Source organism: Cucumis sativus, chromosome 7, assembly GCF_000004075.3.
Source record: "Cucumis sativus cultivar 9930 chromosome 7, Cucumber_9930_V3, whole genome shotgun sequence".
NCBI lineage: Eukaryota > Viridiplantae > Streptophyta > Magnoliopsida > Cucurbitales > Cucurbitaceae > Cucumis > Cucumis sativus.
In genome coordinates, this window is record NC_026661.2 from 4,553,914 (window position 1) to 4,577,452 (window position 23,539).

General features: G+C 32.8%; 2 protein-coding genes across 2 annotated transcripts; both read right to left on the reverse strand.

The window, feature by feature from the left end:
• Positions 1 to 1,431: 1,431 nt before the first annotated feature.
• LOC101209266 (K(+) efflux antiporter 3, chloroplastic) lies at positions 1,432 to 12,176 on the reverse strand. The gene is made up of 19 exons (XM_011660544.2): positions 11,679 to 12,176; positions 10,034 to 10,423; positions 9,163 to 9,264; positions 8,717 to 8,797; positions 7,579 to 7,680; positions 7,112 to 7,189; positions 6,273 to 6,341; positions 6,058 to 6,108; positions 5,673 to 5,786; positions 5,478 to 5,579; positions 5,254 to 5,388; positions 4,659 to 4,840; positions 4,439 to 4,574; positions 4,044 to 4,115; positions 3,845 to 3,946; positions 3,441 to 3,602; positions 3,010 to 3,099; positions 2,731 to 2,892; positions 1,432 to 1,948 (listed from the first exon to the last, which is right to left on the reverse strand). Exons 1-19 carry the CDS (start codon positions 11,733 to 11,735, stop codon positions 1,697 to 1,699), a joined length of 2,439 nt encoding a protein of 812 aa, XP_011658846.1. The 5' UTR covers positions 11,736 to 12,176; the 3' UTR covers positions 1,432 to 1,696.
• Positions 12,177 to 13,680: 1,504 nt separating this feature from the next.
• On the reverse strand, positions 13,681 to 16,027 carry LOC101207895 (peptide methionine sulfoxide reductase B5). The gene is made up of 3 exons (XM_004136861.3): positions 15,604 to 16,027; positions 14,742 to 14,898; positions 13,681 to 14,081 (listed from the first exon to the last, which is right to left on the reverse strand). Exons 1-3 carry the CDS (start codon positions 15,915 to 15,917, stop codon positions 13,932 to 13,934), a joined length of 621 nt encoding a protein of 206 aa, XP_004136909.1. The 5' UTR covers positions 15,918 to 16,027; the 3' UTR covers positions 13,681 to 13,931.
• Positions 16,028 to 23,539: the final 7,512 nt, after the last annotated feature.

Below are 23,539 nucleotides of genomic sequence, written 5' to 3' on the forward strand. Positions count from 1 at the left end.
ATTTTAATTAGAAAGCTAAATATTAGAATGCAAATAAAAAATTTGAAATGTTGAGAAGATGGAAAGAAAGTTTTAGAGTGTCGAATGAGATCGAAAATTTTGGAATTTTTTGCATGAAACTAAATGAGACTATTTGTTAAATTAATATTTTGATTAAACGTTTTCCAAACACTCTTCATCTATTAACTACGTTAAGCATTTGATGTAAAAAGTAGTCTAAATTGTTGTCAAATTCACGTGTTTATTTGAAAATTTTCGTTATAACTAACATATTCTCTTCTTGAAATTGTAGCATGACATTTTCGTCCAATTGAGTTTTATTTAACGAAAGAGTATAGACTCGTAACAAGTTATTGACATAAACTGATTTGCCAGTTGAGATATCTTCACACGAACAAATTTTATTTTTAAAAAAATTAAGAAAAAATTGTCCTTCCACAAAAATAAATATTTTATTATGTTCATCACATTGTCTCTATTTAATCCATAAATGATCATTTTAACGATTTAAGCAGAACTCAGTGATTAAGATACACTCATGTATCATTGATTGTCAGCATGAGTATAAATCAACGAACATAAATTTATACGATTAACCTCGAAGTATGAGGTTTGATCTCCACCTGTATCGTGTAAAAGAAAATATATTTTCTTAAAGAAAAAAGAAATGAAATATAAAGAGTGGAGAGAATTTTGATGAGAAAGTTTTAGTGATTCTTGGGAAGATTTGTTTGTGGTTGATGGTAGCCATCAATCTTTGCAATAAAGATGGGTTTCTCTCTTTTTCTCTTGTGTGTGTGTGAGATAAAAGTGTTGAAAGAAAATAAAGTGATTAACATTTGATTTAACTTTATCTATATAATCATTTCTAATGTAAAATTATCATATAGTTGCTGATGTAATACATATATAGATTCATAAATCATAATTCCATGATGAAATTTATTGACTGTATCTCTTCTATTTATTAGTGAAGTTTGATTATTTTGTATGAAATTTTGAATAACAAAATAGCGTTTTTATCATTTCATTTATGACTTTTTCCAATATTGTTCTTCGTAGTTAAACATCAATTAATATTTAGAAAACACCACTAAACTATTGTTTTATAATTTTAATTTTTCAGTACATATAGATGTTAATTTAGTGAAGTTATTTTCAAAATTAATTTCTACGAGCTTAATTTTCAAAAATAAAAACACGAAAATCGAAAGGAGAACAAACAAGATGATTAGCAATTTAGAGCATACAAACAATCCAAAATTCCCAGAAAAGCCTCAGCTACACAAACTTTGTAGGGGAAACACATCTTTAGATACAAGGTTTATAGTTAACTTGATTTACAAGCAACTCCAATCTTTCAGCTTTTTTTTGTGTTTCCTTAGATGAATATATTCATGTTGACTAATTTGGAGCAAGAACCAATACCCATATCCAAAAGATAATGACAAATAATTGAATATTTATCAAATGAAGCAATATACATGGTGTGGTTTCCTTGGGGGAAAAAGGGCAAAAAAAAAAAAAAAGAAGAAAAAAAGGGTTTACTGACAAGTTTCTTTACAATAGTATCCAAATTTTATGCCCTCTAATCACTTCACTGCACCAAGTCAAAAGTTGGGGAAAGAAAAATTCTTGAGAACAGACACAAAAAACTTTTGGAAGACGAGAATCTTTCAACAACACTTTTCACTTTTCACTTCTCTACACCATCAGTGGCTGCTATGTGGGTTGTTGGTGGCTCTACCACATTTTCCTCTAAAAAGTTGTTCTCTGTATCAAGGTCACAGTATAACACTCCATTTCCATCTAAATCTTCAGCCTTCTCGAAAACAGTACCTTGTTTCATTTGATCTACCTCTTTTCCGTTTAAGATTTGAGTTTTATCTTTCAGGTTCAGTCTCGACAGTTCGTTCTCGGGGGACTCGATGGAGTCCTTGACACGTATCTGATCAACCAAATCAGTAACGTCATCAATTTTTTGAGTACAGACAAAGTTGGTCTATAACAAAGTATAAGACTATCAAATGCAGTGTACTGCTGCAGAAAATTCGGAATCATACACATGATTTATAAACAAACACCAGATATGAAGAATCGACTCAACTTGATGTTGCAAACTAAAAATGATTTGCCAAACCATCAATTTTGATATCCCAAATAATCAGGACGTTGAGAAGATGAATGAAAACTGGGAGAAAGTAGATAAGTGTTGAAGAGTCGAAGAGTCAAAGACTAAGTGGTTTCATGTTATTGAAGTTCTGAACGGAATTCCATTAAGATTTCTTTCTTTCTTCTTTACAATGGCCTTCTATTTACACCCGATAATGTGGGTCCTGAAGACGATTCTATCATGATGCTCACAGAGCTTGGAAAATGAATCCCCAACTCAAATCTATTGTCTCCAAAGTTCCCAAATATCATTTTCATAAAAGGAAAAGGGGGGATTGTAGAAATTCTCTAACTGGAGAGCTATTTTTTAAAACATTTTGACTATTTACGACGTTAGAGCTCACTAAAATTGAATCGAATAGGATGCAAAAGTTAGCTAATGTACCTAGATAAAAGTTGTATCTACTGTCAGCTGTAATTTATATTTTATTATCTGTGCAACTTGTACGAAAATTCATTGAAACCGACAGCATGTGGTTTGGTTCTCCTTTCTTTTTTTCTTTCTCCTAAATCTAGTCAACCAAAAATTGAACTTTCATTTCATTCAAATATGCAAACCTGCAGCGGTTTCATAATCTCTAACTCTTGCTCATTGGATTTGTCGATTGCATCTTGAGCTTGTATTTCCATAGAGTTTCGAACCATTTGACTGAGGAAAGACACTTGGTCTGACATGACTCCAAGCCCTTTCAAAAGCTTTGATCCAAGTTGTAAACTAGTCTGCACAAATAAATTGAAGAATCTTATGTTAGGGTATCCAGGAGAGTCTACAAAAATGCACCTTAAGTAACAAAGCCAAATATCAATAATCACGCCCTGATCACTCAACACTAATACCTCAGCATCTTCCAAAATAGCATCCGTTGCACCTGCGGTCTTTAAATCTAATAGATGCACCACATCCTTAGCTCGGGCATAAATTGGGATCTGTATCGTAGAAGTTTTGTCATGTTCAAATCAGACTGAAAATAAGGAGCGGCCAGTGAGTTCAACATACAGGGACTCATCACAATGAAAGAAGACACTTAATAAAAGAGAACATATGTTCTCCTTGTCCACATAGATGGCACAAATGAAGCAAGTCCAATAGAACAAAATTTTGTAACCAAAGTAGAAACCTTATAAAGGACTGCATACATATATATGTTTTCTCCCTCCAAAACAGGAAATGTGGATTTCTTTCAGCATAATTGTCTCCTTTATGGTGGACTGACTTTCCTAGTTCCTATTATGCACATACTGACATACATTAAAGAGAGAGAAATTACAGCTGGGAACGCAAGCCGAAGCTTTTGAACAGCATCGATTGTTGCCTTCTTCTCCGTAAACATAACCATGACAGCTTTTGGTGAAGAAATTCCTGCAGATTGCAAAACTGCTGGTCGTGATCCATCTCCATAGAGAACAGGAAAACCAAGCTTTCTAGATGTCTGATGATGATAAAACCATAGAAGTGTAAGAGCCAGATAACCATATAGCCCAAAACTTATGGAGGGAAAAAAGGTATGAACAATTCAAAATCTTAAAGAAGAAAAATTACAAGACGCTTCATGAAAATTACTGTCAAACTTAGAAAAAGGAACTACTTTACGAGAACATCATGCCATTGCAAATAAAAGAAGTACAAAACAGTCAATCATGGAGAATTGTAGAAATCGAAAATCTAACCAACCTTCACTACAGAAAGATCAATGTCAAACGCTACATAAGGCCATCCAGGAGTATTGCCATCTAACCCAGATGCCAAAGGTGTAGATAAGAAATTTGCCAGAACCTACAAAGAAAAAACAAGATAAGGAGAAAAACTTCAGGATTGTACCCTTGCTAAATGATGATTATTAATATAAACATAAAGATATATGGATATATACCTGACCCATTTGTCCAAATCCAACAATGACAACAGGTTCAGTAGCGTCAAAGTTCACCGTATCTGCAGCTTTCTGTGAAAATTTCACATTTCAAAATATGCAGAATAAACTGGTACAGTATACGAATAACTGGTCTAGACCACCATCCAAGTATTATTTTCTTTTTATCCTAAATCTTTTTATATTAGCACATTAGAGAGAGTATTTACTTCAAAGCATTTTTCCTGCTTGTTTTCATAGTTGGAAGCAGGAACCTCATGTGCTTACCATGTACAGATACCAATATCTTCAAAATACAATTGTATTGCCACCAACAAATACAAACTTAATTCAGGCCCAGTTAAATGCAAATCAAGCTCTCAGTATTGAAAGGAAGCCTTAAAGTTAGAACATACATCCTCTGTCTTGTACTTTTCGCTGATGAATTCCGATGCCTTTCGTCCAGCTTCATTAAGCAAGGGAGTTAGAGCCATTGACAAGACAACAATAATGATGAGCAGTTTGTTTAACTCGAGTGGTAACACTCCAAGCCTGCTACCATGAAAGAGTAAATGATGAGCAAAAGCAAGGATTCATGAGGGCGAATAGACATGCACCATCTAAGTAAAGACTTGCCTGTTGGCTAGTGAAAAGACTACAAATCCGAACTCGCCTCCTTGAGATAGAAGGAAGCCTATTCTTACACTTTCTTGAGTAGTGAGGCCCACGCGGGGACCTATTGCTGTTATTATAAGGGTCTTGATTGCTATTAAACCTGCCAAAAGTGCAAGAACATTTGGCCATTCTCGGAACAAGAGCTGCAAAGAAATGAAATCACTTATAAAACAAGATGCAGAGGAACCCTGAAGTCATCATAGTACTTCTTGATGGGTCTAACTTCTAATGAAAAAATTAGAAAATTGATAAATTATATCAAACATATGAAGGAGAAAAAAAACAGTATGGTTAACATTGTGTTTTTCATGCTCACCTTTAAGCCAAAAGGAGAGCACTCTTCCAATACTCACTTATCAACTCATAAAACTCAGACTAAATAATTAATGTATTTCAACTTCCATACATTAACATTGTAAGTAATTAGATATCTTGTAGTTGACCTATATTCTTCTAGTTGCACTATACATCATTCAAACATGGATAATTATTGCATAACTATACGAACCAATCAAATAATCTTAAACCAGTACATGGCAAACAGAAAACAATGCACCTGCATATCAATGGAGGTCCCTGTGGTAACAAAGAATAACCCGAGCAGCAAGCCCCTAAATGGCCGAATATCTGCTTCAATCTGTGTTCGGAAATTAGTTTCTGCTAATATTGCCCCAGCCAAAAATGCTCCCAGCTGTACTGCACATCAATTCTAATTAAGATATTATAAATATGGAATCTATTCACATTAGCTGTTTGTAAGCATGAAAAAATGAAACAAACCGTATCACTAAAGCCCAATTTCTGAGTGATTAGTGAAGTGCCAGCAACTGTTAGCAGGCAAAGGGCGACAAAAGCCTCCGAGCTTCTTGCTTCCGCAACAACCTGAATTTTAACCGCTCTCCGTAAGTGTTAAGATCCTAAAACAAACTCGGAGCAACCCTTATGAATACTGTAAAAAATAAGCATGATGCAAACCTCAAAAACTCGCCTAAGAATCAACTTTCCACCAAGGGACAGTAGACCCAGTCCACCTAAAGCCTTCAAACTTTCTTGTGCGAGCATTGGCCAGATACTTTCCGTGCCCAAATTCTAAGAGGATGGAGAGCAAAAGGAAAAGAAGCAATACAAAAAGTCAAACTATTTGATAAATGCGATGCTAAGTTATAGATGTCAAGATGATGGGGAAGAGGTAATCGTACAAATACAATGACAGGGAACATTTTACATGAGCAAAAGAAATAATATATTTTCCAGCAGATTGCATTTTTTTTTTTTTATATAAAAGGAACTATTTTCATGAGAAAAAAATGAAAGAATGTTAAGATATATCTCTAAACGATATTAGAATCCTTTCATATACCTGGCTCTCAAGAACTGGAAGTATGACCAGGAGAGGGACAACAGCAATATCCTGTATCCAACAGTATGTATTGCAGAAAGGTTACAGACCATAATTCTGATAGAAACCTTATATAAGGACCGAAATATTTTGCACGGAAGTATCTAATATACTAAAAGAGAACCAATATAAAGCAAGTCCTGAAAATAAATTTGATGGATTTAAGGGGAATAAACCTGAAGAAGAAGTATCCCTAGAGTCGCAGAGCCAAATCTTGTCGCAAGCTCTCCTTTTTCTGCAAGAAGCTATTCATTATGATAGGTAAGGTCAACAGTCAACTATCCTAAATGCTTACTGCTAGCACATTACAACATTGTAAAATGCAATAAACTAAAATATTTGTTCTTCAAATTACATTTTTACTAAATTAAATGAAATTAGTAATAATAGGACGTGGAATTTTTCAATTGGATGGAAATGAAAGAGGATTTGGATAATGAGATATTAAAAAAATCAAATTTTACATTATTAACATTAAGTACTACATTAATGTAGATATTATCTCTGGGTAATAAGCCTATTTCCGTGAACATTGTATTGGTCTAAGTCTTCGTTTCACCTTATTTCCCCATGTCAATGCTAAAACAGTTACTGCTCAGTCTCTTAAAATTCATTAGCTGGAGCGTCTTTGATTGGATGATTGAGTACAGAAGAAATTAGGTTTGCAATCTTCAGGAGTTTATACTTGTTACTCTATTTAGTACTCTTGTCTTCATGTCCCCAATGGTTTGATGTGTCTTTTCATGAAATTACAGAAAAAATAGACCTCAATAGAAAGTCTTTTGCTCTATTACAGGCTACGCTTAGTAGAATTAACACCATAGACAACCAGATTGCAGGCATATTCCATTGTTCTCAATCAACAAATACATATTTTCTTTCAAAATCATGATTGAATATGTTCGTGTTTGGATTGACTTTTTAAGTGGAAAAAATTGTTTATAATCACTTAGAAAATCAATCCAAATCGGCCTTTAGTGCACAGAAAAGTTATGAGGGTACTAGCTTAGGCTACCTGTAAAACAAAAGCTGAAGAAGATAGAGAAAGGGCAGCACCAATAACAATAGCTTCATCAACGCTTCTAATGTTAACCTACAATTCAGACAATCATAACTCAAGTTGGTGAGTAAATGCAACATTGTCATCATAGCATAAAAGATCGAAATGAAACAACGCTTCCAAACCAAGATTGTAGTGATAACTCAAAAGAGAAGCTTTTCTTGTCTGAAGGTCTAACAAGATTGAGCAGAAAAACTACAATGAAAAACTACAACTATTCATACACACAAAGACAAGCAACCATAGAGAAGGAAATGAAAATATCTAACGGAGGCTTTATATACAGAATATAAATTAACCTGGAATATCAATGGATTTTGTTTTAAAAAAATTACTAGTATGCACAGCCAAATAAATTGAGATTCAGAATTTCCATTAATGCAATGCATATTAGGGATACCAACTGAAAATAGAGTGCTTACCAAGTCAGATCTGGCATGAAAAAGGAACTCCAAAATTTTTGTTCCAACAGCCCCATTTGTGGGAAGTTCAAATGCTGTGAAAGCGATAGTAGACAATATGACCTTCAAAAGGAAAGGTAGTAGTGTGTAAGTTAATAAGTTTAAAAAATTGAAACCACAAGCAATAGTGGATAATATGAACTTGAGACTCATTGAATCTCATTGTAATTGGTATAGAATAGTATGTGGGTTAGAAGCACTTTGGCACTCTTCCAATACAAGCTAGATTTTTAAGTGCAAGTTTAACTTGAAGTCATTAAACAACTTTTTTGAATAGCATGCTATATCATAATGAGATGAATGGCCTAGCACAATCAGTACCAAGTGGAATTGCCTTTGTTATGGATCTATGAGCAAAGAATACTCGATACAGTATCATCATGGTTTTCAGTTTGAAGGATGGATTATAACAGCACTATCCCATATCCAATGTGGAAAGAGACCACATGCCTTACCCCCCTCAAAACTATATACTATTTCTTGACCTTTTCCAAATTGAGAAGTGACTCCATCTTTCCCTCTATCCTTAACAAAACAGACAAGGTTTTCCCTTTCATGAAACCCCCAATTTCAAAATTACCTTCACTAACCCATTCCACTATGACTTTCTAATCTCCATATATGTCTTAAATCACTAATTGACCCAAAAGCTTAAGCTGATGGGTGAAGGTAAATTTAATTATATATCATCTAACACTTCCCTTCACTTGTAAACTTGAAAAAGGTGAAATGTCCGGCAGGTTGAAATCAATTTAATAGGGGAGGAAATATAAGATTGTAGGAGCTAGAACACAGGACCTTCCTGAACCACGTGCTTTGATACCATCTTTAATCACCAACTAACCCGAAAGCTTAAGTTGATGGATGGAGGTAAATTTAATTATATATCATCGAACAATATGCATCTTGATATGGGTTTGACTTTCACTTTGACTTGATATGTGACAACAAAATTCAACCTGTTTTTATTAATTGGATACTAAAAAAATACAGTAGAAAGACACGTCGTAGTAGTTCTAATCAAGAAAAAAAAATACAGATTCAATTTAAAATATATTGGTACATTCCAATCATGCATCATCTATTTTTAGAAATATACCTGTGTCAATCCCATGCCAAAAGCAAACCTTGCAAGAGCCTTTAAACGTGCGAATGAAAGCTCCAAACCCATCTCAAATAGCTAGAGAGGAATAATGTTAGTGCAATGTATAATTAAACAAATACACTCACATGTTCACGTGCACACCCATGCCCGAATACTACACATAATTATAATTATAATCATAATTCAGAAGGGTAAGAAGGAATGGAATATGATGCAAGTCTAAGGTGGTCAGGGACTCAGGCCTCTAATACTTCACATCATTATTTTTTCCACATTCAGGACTTTATTTCATTCACTTAATGTAGATCTCAGTTCATTGTGGTACAAAATGCAACAAGCAACATCATACATGATACATGGAATGTCATTCAATGATCAGATCACAAAGCAGCATAACACCCACAAACATGGAGCATGAAGAGAGGGCTGATGTGGCTTACCAGGAAAAGTATTCCCCATTCAGATAAAACTTTAACGTCTACAATATTTCTAATCACGCCAAATTGATTAAGTACAATCCCAGCAAAGAAGAAACCAAGTATCTGAAAACAGCCAGCATGTGGTCAGATTTTGAATCAAACATGATGAAAAATGCACAGTAATTCACATTATGAAGATATTCACAAAACTTTGCTGAATATTATATATAGCTCTAGCATGAGCATGTATACATGTATGACTAAATATGTATCTTAGTAGAGTTGAACAACTAGTTGTAATATCTTGGGACCCAAAACTCTCATAACTAGTTGACCCATTTACAATTAGAAACACCTGAATCTGGTACATGCTCTAGTTAAAATTTAGACCTGCATGAGAGTCATTAGAACATCCTGGAAAACTCTGACCTAAAAACACCGTCATTACAAGTTCATATATTGATACTAGATTTCACCTAACAGTTCTCCAAACGACATTACCCCTTTGCATGAAAAAATTCGTATAAGGGATCCTTAGAAACAAAGTCCTAAGCTTCATGAAAGTTGAGGAAAAATATGATGAAAAAAATCAGTAAGCTCTATTTAGAGAATGACATCATATTGATGTAGATGTTATGTAAAAATAAAAGAACATGTTACTTCAGTGTCAAAGAAATAGTTATACAAATCAAACTGCTTAAGATCAAGAAATAAACTATTACAATAACAATGGGAAAAGTATCTAGAAACCTAGCAGATTCCCCCCCCTCCCACAGCTCAATTTCTCCAAGGGTAATCATTATATTCACACACTTCAATAAAGATAAATTTAATCAAAAGATCATAATAATAAAATAAGAAAAGTATGTGGAGAAGAGAATATCATTCTTACAGGGCTAGCCTTAATTCTCCTAAATAAAGGGACAACTACGACAGTCACAGCTAGGAATGTCAATGTATCCAATCCTAAATCATTGATGACGTCAACAGCAGCTGCAACATCAAGAGCTGCATGCGTTCTAATTCTTTCTCTCTGTTTAGGCCTACGATTAGACCAATTGTACCCATTCTGTCCAACTACTTTGAACGTTAATGTAGTAGCACCATTGTGGAAAAGTACAGGGACTAAAGAATAATCATTCCTCCAGTAATTAGAAGTGCATGATGGAACAGCCACTTTCTTCGAGTGTGAATAATGTAAGTTGAAGGAAGGTCCACAAAGTTGATGAACAGTATGAGAGTAGGCCCTGAAAGGATTCTTTTGTTTAACTGCACCATAAATCTGTATAGTAATAACCAAGTGAAACAAGTGAGAAACTCCGGAAAGTAAACCTCCGCAATTTTGAACAGTGTAAATAAACACTAGTATAGTACTAATATTGGGTCATTTTATTATTGTAAATATCTCTATTATATTGTCCTTTGTGGTCTTTTTGCTCTCCACTTAGGTCACTCTTGTACACTTATATATAAACATCGCTTTAGTGAATGGAATAAACAATTCAGATTCTCTCAAACCTAAGAGTTTTACAAATTCTGTCTATAACTAGCTATTCTATTCATCATCAAATTTCTGAAAAACTACAAGTTTCTATTTAAGCATGCTAGAATCTCTTAGTTTTGAACTTTTACTTCTTCGGTTCTGCAATTTGACTTTTATCATATGGCGTTAGTCCTCTTCTTGCTTACAAAAAGAGAAGAAATGAGTATTGAATTAAAACACATACAAATGTAAAAAATAATTAGTAATCTATTGTCCAAATCTCTTTACAGGCTTTGAAGTCAAAGGTCACCGAAATATTTCAAACAACATGGTGGAGAGTATTAGATATTCTCATCAGTATCCCAGTAACTTACTCTATTGTTTTAAATTTCAAACCATTCATCTCTTATGAGAAACTGAACATTGTAAACCATAACGATATGCAATTTCCAAATCAAATTACATAACCAATAATGAACACATTAGGAAACGGCCTTGGAAAATTCATCAGTCATCCATATACCCAACCCCATATCAAGATTCCTAAAAAGGATGATTTCACAAGATCAATTAAAATTTAAAAACCCATAGACATGACCTGAACATAGATCAACCGTTACAGCATATACCAGAGGTCAAGGGTTCAACATCCCCACCACCTCTTATTGTTGAACTTTTTAGAAAAAAAATTACCACATTATCATCATCCATCCCTAACAAATTCCAATCAAACGAGTTTGTGCTCACTTTTGAGAAGAGTAGTTTTGAAACTCTATCACTAAGAGTAACTACTTTTATAAGAATCGCCGACAAAAAAGAAAAAGAACTTACTTTCGTAGAATTTCTCAAATCACTTTCGATTATATAACCACTAAAAAACAGGAGAGAGTATCAAAACACTTTATAGATATGACAAACAATCAAAAGTCAAACTCACAAGTCAAATAAATAGGATCATACAATATCAATAACACTCATCAAGTCGATCAAGATTATGAAACATCACAACACGAAAAGATGAATAATAACACAAGGAAATAAGAGAAGAAGCTACCTGGGACTGGGAGCTCTGGCAACAACTAACCGGCTCCAACATAGTACCAAAACTCATAAATCCAATACACCCAATTTGAATACAGTGAGAAACATTTGCCAGTTTAAAGACAAACCCAGAACTTCTAAGCCCAAATTAGAAGCTTAGAACACAAAAATCAAGTAAAGACTGAAAAGGGGGGAAGGAAAATGAAAATGGGGCTCAACATCTGAGGCCAAAAAATACCCACGTTCCAAAGATTTGAGGGATTTTGAATTGTAAGAAGGGAATTGACATAGGGAGAAGTTGGAATGCAGCGAGAGAAATTGGGAAGATAGAATGGAAATTTGAGTTGGAAATTAGAATAAGCAGAGACCCCAGAAAGGCTAGCAATGTTTTACGTGTCCATTTCTGCGGCCATGGCAATGGCTGCAATCGGACATGCAATCTAATACAAATCCGGAAGAAGACAATTGAAATGGAACGACGCAAAATCTGAGCCACCAGACTCATGACTCTGTCATCCATTTGTGGTTAAGAATGAAGAGAGAGTTTTGAAAATAAAATAATTTCTTGTAACATTCAAAGTCACACGTGCAGAGTGCATACACACGTACCTTATTTTTCTTTTTAAATGAGTAGAACGAAATTATTTTAAATAACAAACCCTAACTAAAATATTTACAAATATAGCAAATTAGTTTATTTTAATATAGGATGGTTCATTACGTATAGATTATGATATTTTTAAAAAATTTTGGTTTATTTTACTGAAATAGCCGAAAAATCTCCTAAACTCTATACGTTTTGCCAAAGATTTAATATCTATATCCAAGTTCATGAAACTTTTGAAAGTTAACCATGTTTTTAAATGAGTATTTTTAACTAGTTATTAAAGTTTAAAATTCACGAGTTTTTTTAAATATGGTATATTTGACGTACTTTTGATTTGATACCTAAAATTCAAAATGTTACGTTTCTAATCTTTAAATGTTTTAATTTAGTACCAAAGTTTTAAAATGGTTGAAATTTGCGTTTTGTTTTAAATTGATACTTATACTTCAAAGTTTATATATTATACTCATTTTTGGTCTCACTCTCCAGTGGTAATTGCTATTAATTATTTTTGGAAGAATTATAATTAATTAAATTTCACTATTTTCATTCCTAATAAAATTAAATTTTATTTTTAGCTTTAAATCAATTAATAGACATCAAGACTTAAATTAAAAGGGTAAATCAATTTTTATAGGTTAAAATGTAATAAATTGACGTAAAAATAAAACTACGTTTTGGATCCTGAAATCCAAATTAAATTTGAACCCAAAACCTAAACATTAAAAAAGATATTTTCATGTTTTCATTAGATTGAAAATGAAAAACAATATATTTACATTCTAAACTTTCTTTCAACAAAATTTGTTGAAAAACATTTTACGAGATTTGTAATTGTTTCAACGAAACTTCTAAATTATCATACGAACTAATCTATATTCCTTATTGAGACCACTTTTAATCACCAATGCAATTAATTCTTACCCATGTAGGTTGGATTAGTAAAATGAAATGTGATAATTTATACACAAATGATTTCAACATGAATTCTAACCAAGAGTTTAAATTGAATCGTTTGTAAAAATTCAATGGTTTAATAAATACAATTATAACTCAAACATGATGTTAAAATGTTTAAATAAGACTTCTTCATTTGGTTGCTAAGGAACGAACTTGTATGATGCTAACAAAATTTGTATGATATTAAATCTATATGCGACCATGTATGATGAAGCCTGGCATTTGATAGACATATTTTAAATTTTGGGTATCCAAGTGCTATGATGTCTCAAGCATAACAATACAATTTATAAATTCTTTCCTGAATCATAACAAACAAAAAGAATCACATGCTTGAATATGAATTCTATTTCTCTTAACAAAATATTATACAATACATTATGAAGCTAATAAACTTAGGACTGTGACATATGAAATCATATTCTAATTTCTTTTAGACCTTCCCAAATTTCACACAATTGAACCTTTCAACTTAATCACACTGTCAAATAAAAGTTGTAGCACTTCATTACGTATACATATCACAATCGCAAGAATGGAGACAGAAAAAATTTACTTTCACAACACAAAAATGTACATAGAAGAGAAGGAAATCTATTTTCCTTCCCTTTGAAATAGTAAACAGCTTATTGAGTAAGTAATGTTCTAAATATAATCACATGATTTAGGGAAAAAAACATAGAGATTGGAGAATAGAAATCACTGAGAGGGAGAAAACTTGAGTGAAATACTATTGACACAATGGCGCTCATTTGTGGGTGTTCGAAAGCCTTCTCCTTTAAAAACATGACCCAGATGACCACCGCAAGCAGCACATGTGATTTCAGTTCTCATCCCATCAGGGTCAGGCTGGTCAATACAAAAGCAATGTCATTATTTCAACTCTAGAATGTTGCTGGAGGGAGAACTTTCAATTCTTGTTCTATGTCATTCTTGTTTTCAACTAAATGATAATATGACGTGCTTATTGATCATCACATGCTAGTTTCTTTTCTTTTACCATCTATGAATATTCCTCCGAGTTTGTGTATACTTTGGCTATTCTCAAGGGACAACAATATTAAATCTGAGATAGACTACCGTGATTTGGATTCGTTTCTTCTAGGCACTTTATGATATAGGACATATGTAATTGATTTGGTATGACACAATCGATAAGAGGATTTTGATATGTTGGTTGTCTGTTTTAGATCATCTATTCTGTCTAGCCCTCTACTTTCTTCGGTTATTTGTCTTTCACTTCTTCATATCTTATAGACAACATTTGTCCAATACACATGTTTCGTCAGTAGTTTAGACTCGGGAGTCATTCTAGTTTATTCTTCCTATTTCCATCTGGTCAGAAGGAGCCTCTTTTCAATAAAGAAACTCCCTCTCTGTTAGAGGAATCTATTGCAATATTGCAGAGAAGTGAGAAAATGATATATCATATTGAACAATACAACGAGCTCCTAAAAGGTCAGAGTCCTGACTCCTGCACACTAGGAAGGATGGAGGTCAAAAACTTACAGTGCTTTTAATGGCTCCAGGGATACCGTCGAAAAATGCTGGCCAACCACAGCCGGAGTTGAATTTGGTATTCGACTTATAAAGAGGTGCCTCACATCCGGCACAGTGATAGACTCCCTCGCCATAGAATTTGTCATAAATGCCAGTTCCTGGATACCTGTAATACCCCAACTTCAGATCTGTAAAAGGAACTTAATCTTGCAATAGAGATTGACAGAAAATAACACAGATATTATATTGCATTGCAAAATAAAAATGGAACTTACAATTGCTGATCACTTTGACTCTTTGAGAGTCTAAAAACTCTCCTAAGATTTTGACTAACTTTCCTCTCTCACCCACTCTATCTCTGTTCATCCTTTTACTAACCAACTTTTTTAACGAGTCTCTAAAGGCAGAACATGTACTCCTGATCTCCAAAATAATATTCTGTGAGAGCCCTAGTTAGTGATATATAGATATATTAGGTTTATTAGTAGGATAATAGTAAGGGCATACGGATCATTAGCCAAGGATACCTTGGTTATAAATGTAGTGTGTTACAGTCCTACTCCTCGGAGAGCGTGCATCAATCTGAAAGGAATATCTATTGTGGGAATTTGGAAGCATGTACACCCCTCAAAAGGCTATGAAATTTTAGTTTCTTCATTGGTTTTACAAGATATATTTCTAATTCCATCTTTTAGTGTACTTAGCTGTTCTTGAGTTTTCCGAACAAATTGGATTCTAATATATCTCGAACTAGACCCCTCACATACTCTGATTCCCTTAACAAATATCCATACAGGCTGCAACTTGCAATCAACAACCAACCACAGAATTAAAGAATAAACACAACCTAAAAACGAAAAGACCCACTTACTCTGTTCCTTTTTGCCGGAGAATTCGAAACTGCTCCGGCGAAAGGATGGCTCGCCACTCCTCCTCCGATTTCTGGACTGAATTAGGCGAAGACATGGCCAAAACACGACTCTGACGGAAGCCACGGGATCTCAGAGGAAAAGCCCCACCAAAACGAGTAGGGGAGATGGCGAAAGAAGTGGGATTGGGGGAGAGAGAAGAAGATTGGAAATGGGTTTTGAAGAAGGAGTGAGGCGAAGCGGGAAAGGGTGTGGGGTTGGAGAGAAAAGCTCGAGAGGAAGAGAGAGGGGAAGTTCGAAGAATAGAAAAGCCCATGAGAGAGATGGAAGAAGATTATTCGGCAGAGAAAGGAGAAGATGACGATGAGGATGACGATGATGGGGAATTCGATTGCTTGCACTTTGGATCGTGTGGACAATGAGAAGCCAAGAAATAAGAAATAATATCAGGCCACGTTTACCATAGAGTTGTAAGGATATTCTCAAATATTGCACCCAAATTCAAACTATTTACCCACTCTATAAAATCATTAAATTCTCTATAGTTTAAATGATATGAGTTTGATTGTGATTGTGATTCATATTGTTTAAATGGTTACAACTATTTAGACTTGTGTTTTTTACATTGAAATAAACTATAAAATTGTTGGATAGAAAGTTGTAGTAAGTCATCACAATTTGAAAGCTATTATATTTATTGCTTTTCTTTGGCCAAAAAGAAACAAAACACACTAAGATATCTTAATACAGAATCAATTGTTGTTTATAGGCATTGAAAATCTACAAGTTGGGCAGTAATGACTTGTCTTCAACCACGTCCTTATACATTCTTCATGAAACATATGCAAGCATGGCATTTGTAACACCACTCCCTCACTTCCTTTCATCTTTTTACTAATTTCCTCCAAACAGATAACACAATTAATGCTTTTGTCCTCACCCACTTTCACTATCTCCTCCTTTTCCACTCTCTTCAGCATACTCTCCATAGCACTCTCGCTTGCTGGAACCATCGTTACTTGTGGTTGATCTATCGTTTCTTCTGGTTGGTCTATTGCATGAATCATTCGAAGAAGCAGCAACTCTATCGTAATTTCGAGAGGATATATCTCTTCAAGCAGTACCCCAGAATTATTCTCTCTATCTTCTTCTTTTTTAACCCAGTGTTCTATTATTTCGTCAGCCACAAGTTGAATGTTGATGATGCCTCTAAATATCTGAAACTGCTGAAAAAGTAATCGCTTCAAAGTTCTGTTACCATGCCTGAAGACGGAGACAGGAAGTTGGAAAGTTGGAAAGGGATGGTGTGAAACTATGTGTTCAATCATTAAAGTTGATGCAAATGTGTCGCCTTCTTCATCTGCTTGAAAGTGTTGGCATTTGACTTCAACTTTTAACTTCAGGTTGATCTGTTTGACAAATGTTGGGGAGTTGTGTGGAGTTTGATTTTGGCTTTGTGGTTGAAGGCTCAAGTCGGGATCGGTAATTCTTAGTGACATACCCATGAAGCAACCAGTAGACATACAATCATCAAAGTTATGTTCGGCCATTGCGGTTGAGATGAAGACGAAGACCAAGTGGAGAGAGTTATAGCGATGAGAAGATGTGAAAATATGAGAATAGAATGAAAGATATATATAAGAGAGACTTTTCCAATTTCCTTAAGGTTTTAGAAAACGGAATTCCATTAGGAAACCAATAAAAGATTAATTAATTTCTTAAACTAATATCTCTTTTGATTTTTTTATTTGGTAAAACTATTTTTTTTCTAAATATCTATTTTTCCTACTTGGAATAGCAAATAGAAATTTATATATTTATTTATTTTTTATATACCTGAGTGTCACAAATTTATTTATTTTTTATATACCTGAGTGTCACGTCAGCTTACATGATGATTAAATTTCATATAACTAATTACTGAGACCATGAGTTAAATTTAAACACTTACATGTTTGGTTAGATTTTTTTATAGTGAATTTTGTTTGGTTTGTCATGTACTAAAAATATTTATACTTAACCCAAATTACCATAAAAGATTAGTAAACACGGATCTAATTTCATAAAAAATATATATTTTTATTATTTTAAAAAAATATACTTTGAAAGTAATGACATGAGATCTTGAAACTAACTGTTTTAAAATTTTAAAATTTGTAAATTAAAATCAAGTATTAAGCTTTTTTTCCTATTAAATTATTTTAGATCATTTTATTTTAAAAGTGAAGTATAATGATATTTAAATTCATATAGAAGATATTCATTTCTTTTTCTTTTCTTTTAAATAAATAAATAAATAGAAGAATAGGAAATTAGAGCTTAATTTATTGTATTGTTTTAGTAATTATTTCTAGTAAAAAAGAAAAAAAAAATGAGATATTTTTTCAACTATACTTTATTTCTTTCAACACCGTAATACTAATATTAATAAAATTGGAAAGTGATAGTATCGAGGGCAATTTTATAATTTTCATATAAGAAAAAATGGTCAATTTTCCATTCAATCACCTAAATTTCATTTTCTAAAAATTTGGATTTTAACGATTTCTCTATAGTTTCTAAAAAATGCATTATTCTAATTTGTCATACGTTACAATTTTTTTCAACATAGTTTTTTTTTTGACAAAATTAAACACTTCAAAATCTCAATCAAACACACGCTACACCTCGCCATTTACCACTCAGCCAATATTTAAAGTGTAATTGTTAATTATTTTAGAATTTATATTTTTTTCATAAACATTTATGTTTTGATTGTTTTTACATATAGTAAAATGAACAAAAAAATATTTATAAATATAGTGGAATATCAAAGTGCGGATGCTTTATTTATCACCAAGTCGAGATGAATACTATATGGTAGCGACAGGAAATTCTTTGGCACTGAATCCAGGTATTCAGGAAGAACAGATTGTTCCAGCTCGATACCGTCAAGAATTCTTGACTATTGAATGGGAACAAGTTCATCTTCGAAGTATTTTTCCCTTCCAATATTACTTTTTTTTTTAGTGCGGTAAAAGGATGATATTTTGTTATATTTGTGTATATAGTTTTATCATTTAAAATAATTTTCTTTTTATTTTATTTATGTTTTTTTTACTTTAAGTTATAAATTATCTATAACTATATTTTTTTAAACCATTTATACACATTCTTTAACTAATACACATTTCTTAGCTAAATAACTGTCTACTTCTCTTTATGGCCTCTTTTAACACAAATGTGAAGAGAAATTAAAGTATTGTCTACCACTAGTTTACTATGTTACCTTCCAAGCGATCAATGAGCACACAAAATTGATAACTCAGTTCAGTGTAAATCGGTTACACATATGGAGGACAGTGTGTCCAAAAAAGATAACCTCACTAATAAGAGTGTTAACCAATTACAGTGTATAATTTATTTGTAATGATAACCAAACTACACAGTAACTCATGCATGACATTATCATATTAATTTTTCACCTATGGCTATTTCTAGGTGTGAGACTTCTTGTCACAGTAACTTCGAGTCTTTGTATTAGTGGAGAGTGTCTTTGGGCTCTGCCCATAAGACACTCTTTGCATGCAACTTGGAAGCTCCCCTCAAAGTGTAAAACTCCTTCACTTGAAACAATATTTTCTTTCTTTCTACCGAGCAAAGGGGAAGTTCTCTTTGCTCAAAATGACTTAGACTCTCCATAGAATCTCTTTCTTAGATGAAACATGATATAAGGGTATGGGATGTAGATTAATTAAATATACCTCCAAAAGATGTATAGCAACACTCTCATTTTACACATTACTAAAACAGTCACAACAACGTAACACAATATTGCTAAAAAACGAACTGAATGACCAACCTTAGCAGTGGACTAAGTGTCCTTCCAATATGCACAACAAAATCACAAACAACAAACCTAACTTCTATAGCAATCATACACACTGTATAAGAGGAAAGATATCAAAAAGACAGTGATAACAAAGGAAGCCATTGATAAAGGAAGGTATTATGCATAACCATTTGCTCTCATTACTTTCTAAGTTAGTATGAAATCACCATTTAATTTGGCCGCCACACTTGTTTTTTTAGTATTTCATTTTTAGTATTTCATTAGTTCATCATCGGTACTCATATCTACAATATTTGATTTTTTATATGTACTGTTTATAGTATTGACGTAGAAATCGACTTCTTTTTCATCTATTGGTATATGATTATTGTTTCTTATATATATTGATGAAACATTATAGCACTAGATTGATAACCTTAGAATGAATGTTGTTATAATAACAAAAGTTTAAAAAATATCTTACTGGCGATATCAACTCCACAGTAATAACTAGTAGATCAGTAAGATGAAGAAAGAAGGGTTATAAAATTGTTAAATTGGCCAAAATCGCTACCGATGCTGGTATGATCTCCACATTTGAAAGGGCAAATGATGGAAATTGAGACAAAAATATTCTTACCAAATATGCATTTGATCCAACAATACCGATAACACAAATGTAAAGATAACAAATTCATAATTCCATACACAGTTACAACAACAATATCATTAATGATATGCTCAATCACATCTTCAGCCTTCCACAATCTCATGAATTTCCATTTGTCTTTGTTTTTTATTGGTTATAACTATATGGACCTATAAAATAGGTTAATAATATTCTTCTTAAGAAAATCCTTGATATATACTAAAACAAACTATAAAATTGTTGGACAGAAAGTTGTTGTAAGTCATAGCAATTTGAGAACTATTATATTTATTGCCATTCCTGGCCGAAAAGAAACAAAACACACTAAAATCTATATACAGAATCAATTGTTGTTTATAGGCATTGAAAATCTACAAGTTGGACAGTAATGACTTGTCTTCAACCACTTCCTTATACATTCTTCATGAAACATATGCAAACATGGCATTTGTAACACCACTCCCTCACTTCCTTTCTCCTCTTTACTAATTTTCTCCAAGCAAATAACACAACTAATGCTTTTGTAGTCACCTACTTTCATTATTTCTTCGTTTTCCACTCTCTTCAGCATACTCTTCATAGCACTGTCGCTTGTTGGAACCATCCTTACTTGTGGTTGATCTATCGTTTCTTGTGGTTGGTCTACTGCATCAATCATTTGAAGAACCAACACCTCTATCGTAATTTCAAGAGGATAAATCTCTTCAAACACCCCAGAATTATTCTCTTTATCATCTTCTACTTTTTTAACCCAATGTTTTATTATTTGGTCAGTCACAAGTTCAATGTTGATGATGGCTCTAAACATCTGAAACTTCTGAAAAAGTAATCGCTTCAAAGTTTTGTCACCATGTTTGAAGATGGAGACAGGAAGTTGCAAAGCTGGAAAGGGCTGGTGTGCAATTATGTGTTCACTAAGAAAAGTTGTTGCAAATGTGGTGTCTTCTTCACCTGCTTGAAAGTGTTGGCATTTGACTTCAACTTTGAAATTCAGGTCGATTTGTTTGACAGATGTTGGCGAGTTTGATCGAGTTTGAATGGGATCGGTAATTCTTAGTGACATACCCATGTAGTAACCAGACGTACAATCATCAAAGTTTTGTTCGGCCATTGAGGTTGAGATGAATATGAAGACTAAGTGGAGAGAGTTATAGTGATGAGAAGATGTGAAATATGAGAAAAGAATGAAAGATATATATATTAGATAGATTTTCATATTTCCTTAAGGATTTACAAAACGGAATTCCATTAGGAAACCAATAAAAGAATTAATTAATTTCTTAAATTAAGATATCTTTTGATTTATTTATTTGGTAAAACTAACTTTTATATATAGATAATGTTTAGATTTTTTTTAAATAGAGTAAAATGAATCAAAATATATTTATAAATATAGTAAAATATCTTGTTATTTATTGTGCTATATTTTGCTATATTTGTATATATTTTTAGCCATTTTTGTTTTTTTTATTAAGTTATAAGTTATTTATAACTAAAAATTTTTTAAATCATTTATACACATTTCTTCCCTAAAAAGATATAAGAAATCAAGGTGGTGTCGACTACACAATCTTTACTCATAAATCTGGCTACTTTTGGAGGACAGTGTGTCCAAAAATGATAAGCAATTGCAATGGAGTAGTTATTTGTAATGGTAAAACACAATTACCAATTACTCACAAATAACATTATCACTTAATTGATCATGTAGGGGTATCTCTATGTGTGAGAACTTTTTCTCACATTAACTCGAGGCTCCTTGTATTGGAGAAGAGTGTCTTGGGCTCCCATTGAGACACTACTTGCAAACTTGAAGTGGTAGATCGGTAAGACGATGAAAGAGGGTTATAAAATTGTTAAAATGGCCAAAATCGACACTTCCATTATCTATAAAGATATTGCATATTCAAATGTAATTGGATCAGATCACAAAATTTTATTAGAGATGGTAGGGAGGACCTCACTTCTAATACGATTTCATAGTTACTATTATCATTATTGTTACTATTGACCCTAACAACACCCATAACACAAATGTAAAGATAACAAATTCATAACAGCTACAATATATATGCAATCACGTTTAGCTAAATTTCGAGACATATAATATTTTTCTTTCTTTAAAAAATGCTTGATGTACTAAAAGGAACTATAAAATAAGGATAGAAAGATGTAGCAAGTCATGATCACAATTTGAAAACTATTATATTAATTTATTGCCATTTTTGGCCAAAAAGAAACAAAACACACTGAAATCTTAATACAGAATCAATTGTTTGTAGGCATTGAAAATCTACAAGTTGGACAGTAATGACTTCTCTTCAACCACTTCCTTATGCATTCTTCATGAAACATATGCAAGCATGGCATCTGTAACACCACTGCCTCACTTCCTTTCTTCTCTTTACTAATCTCTTCCAAACAGATAACACAATTAATGCTTTTGTTGTCGCCAAATTTCACTATTTCTTCGTTTTCCACTTTCTTCAGCATACTCTCCATAGCACTCTCGCTTGTTGGAACCATCATCACTTGTGGTTGATCCATCATAATTTCATGTGGTTGGTCTATTGCATGAATCATTTGATAAACCAACAACTCTATCGTAATTTCGAGAGGATAAATCTCTTCAAACACCTGAGAAGTACTATTCTCTTCATCTACTTTTTTAACCCAATGTTTTATTATTTCGTCAACCACAAGTTCAATGTTGATGATGGCTCTATAAATTTGAAACTCCCGAAAAAGTAACCGCTTCAAAGTTTTGTCACCATGCTTGAAGATGGAGACAGGAAGTTGCAAAGTTGGCAAGGGATGATGTGAACTTATGTGTTCACTAAGTAAAGCTGTTGCAAATGTACTGTTGCCTCCTTCACCTGCTTGAAAGTAGTGTTGGCATTTTACTTCAACTTTGAAATTCAGATCGATTTGTTTGACAAGTGTTGGCGAGTTGGGTGGCGTTCGAATTTGGCTTTGTGGTTGATGCCTTAGGTCAGGATCAGTAATTCTTAGTGACATACCTATATAGGAACCAGAACCATATCTGCAAGGACCAAAGATTTGTTCGGCCATTGAGGTTGAGATGAATATGAAGACTAAGTGGAGAGAGTTATAGTGATGAGAAGATGTGAAGATTTGAGAATAGAATGAAAGATATATATGAGAGAGATTTTTCCGATCTCCTTCAGGTTTTACAAAACGGAATTCCGTTAGCAAACCAATAAAAAAAAATTTATTTAATTAATCTCTTAATTAAATATATCATCTTTTGATTTATTTATTTGATGAAACTAATTTTTTTTATTTCTTTTTAGAATATTGATATTTATTTATTTTTAATTATTAATAATAATAAAGTAAATATGATAAAATTAACCAAAATATTTACAAATAGAGTAAAATGTTAAGGTTGATGGTTGATATAATTTTACTATATTTGTGTATATTTTTTTTAACAACTTTGCTATTTAGAATATTT

What these genes read in the sequence shown, in the direction of transcription:
- LOC101209266 (XM_011660544.2), bottom strand. Translation starts at nt 11,735, where the DNA reads ATGAGTTTTGGTACTATGTTGGAGCCGGTTAGTTGTTGCCAGAGCTCC. An exon ending in GATTTGGACAAATGGGTCAG is followed by an intron (nt 3,947 to 4,043) that starts GTATATATCCAT and finishes TTTTCTTTGTAG; the next exon opens with GTTCTGGCAAATTTCTTATC. An exon ending in AGATTATGAAACCGCTGCAG is followed by an intron (nt 1,949 to 2,730) that starts GTTTGCATATTT and finishes TTGGTTGATCAG; the next exon opens with ATACGTGTCAAGGACTCCAT.
- LOC101207895 (XM_004136861.3), bottom strand. Translation starts at nt 15,917, where the DNA reads ATGGGCTTTTCTATTCTTCGAACTTCCCCTCTCTCTTCCTCTCGAGCT. An exon ending in CTCCGGCAAAAAGGAACAGA is followed by an intron (nt 14,899 to 15,603) that starts GTAAGTGGGTCT and finishes GGGGTATTACAG; the next exon opens with GTATCCAGGAACTGGCATTT. An exon ending in CTGGAGCCATTAAAAGCACT is followed by an intron (nt 14,082 to 14,741) that starts GTAAGTTTTTGA and finishes TGTATTGACCAG; the next exon opens with CCTGACCCTGATGGGATGAG.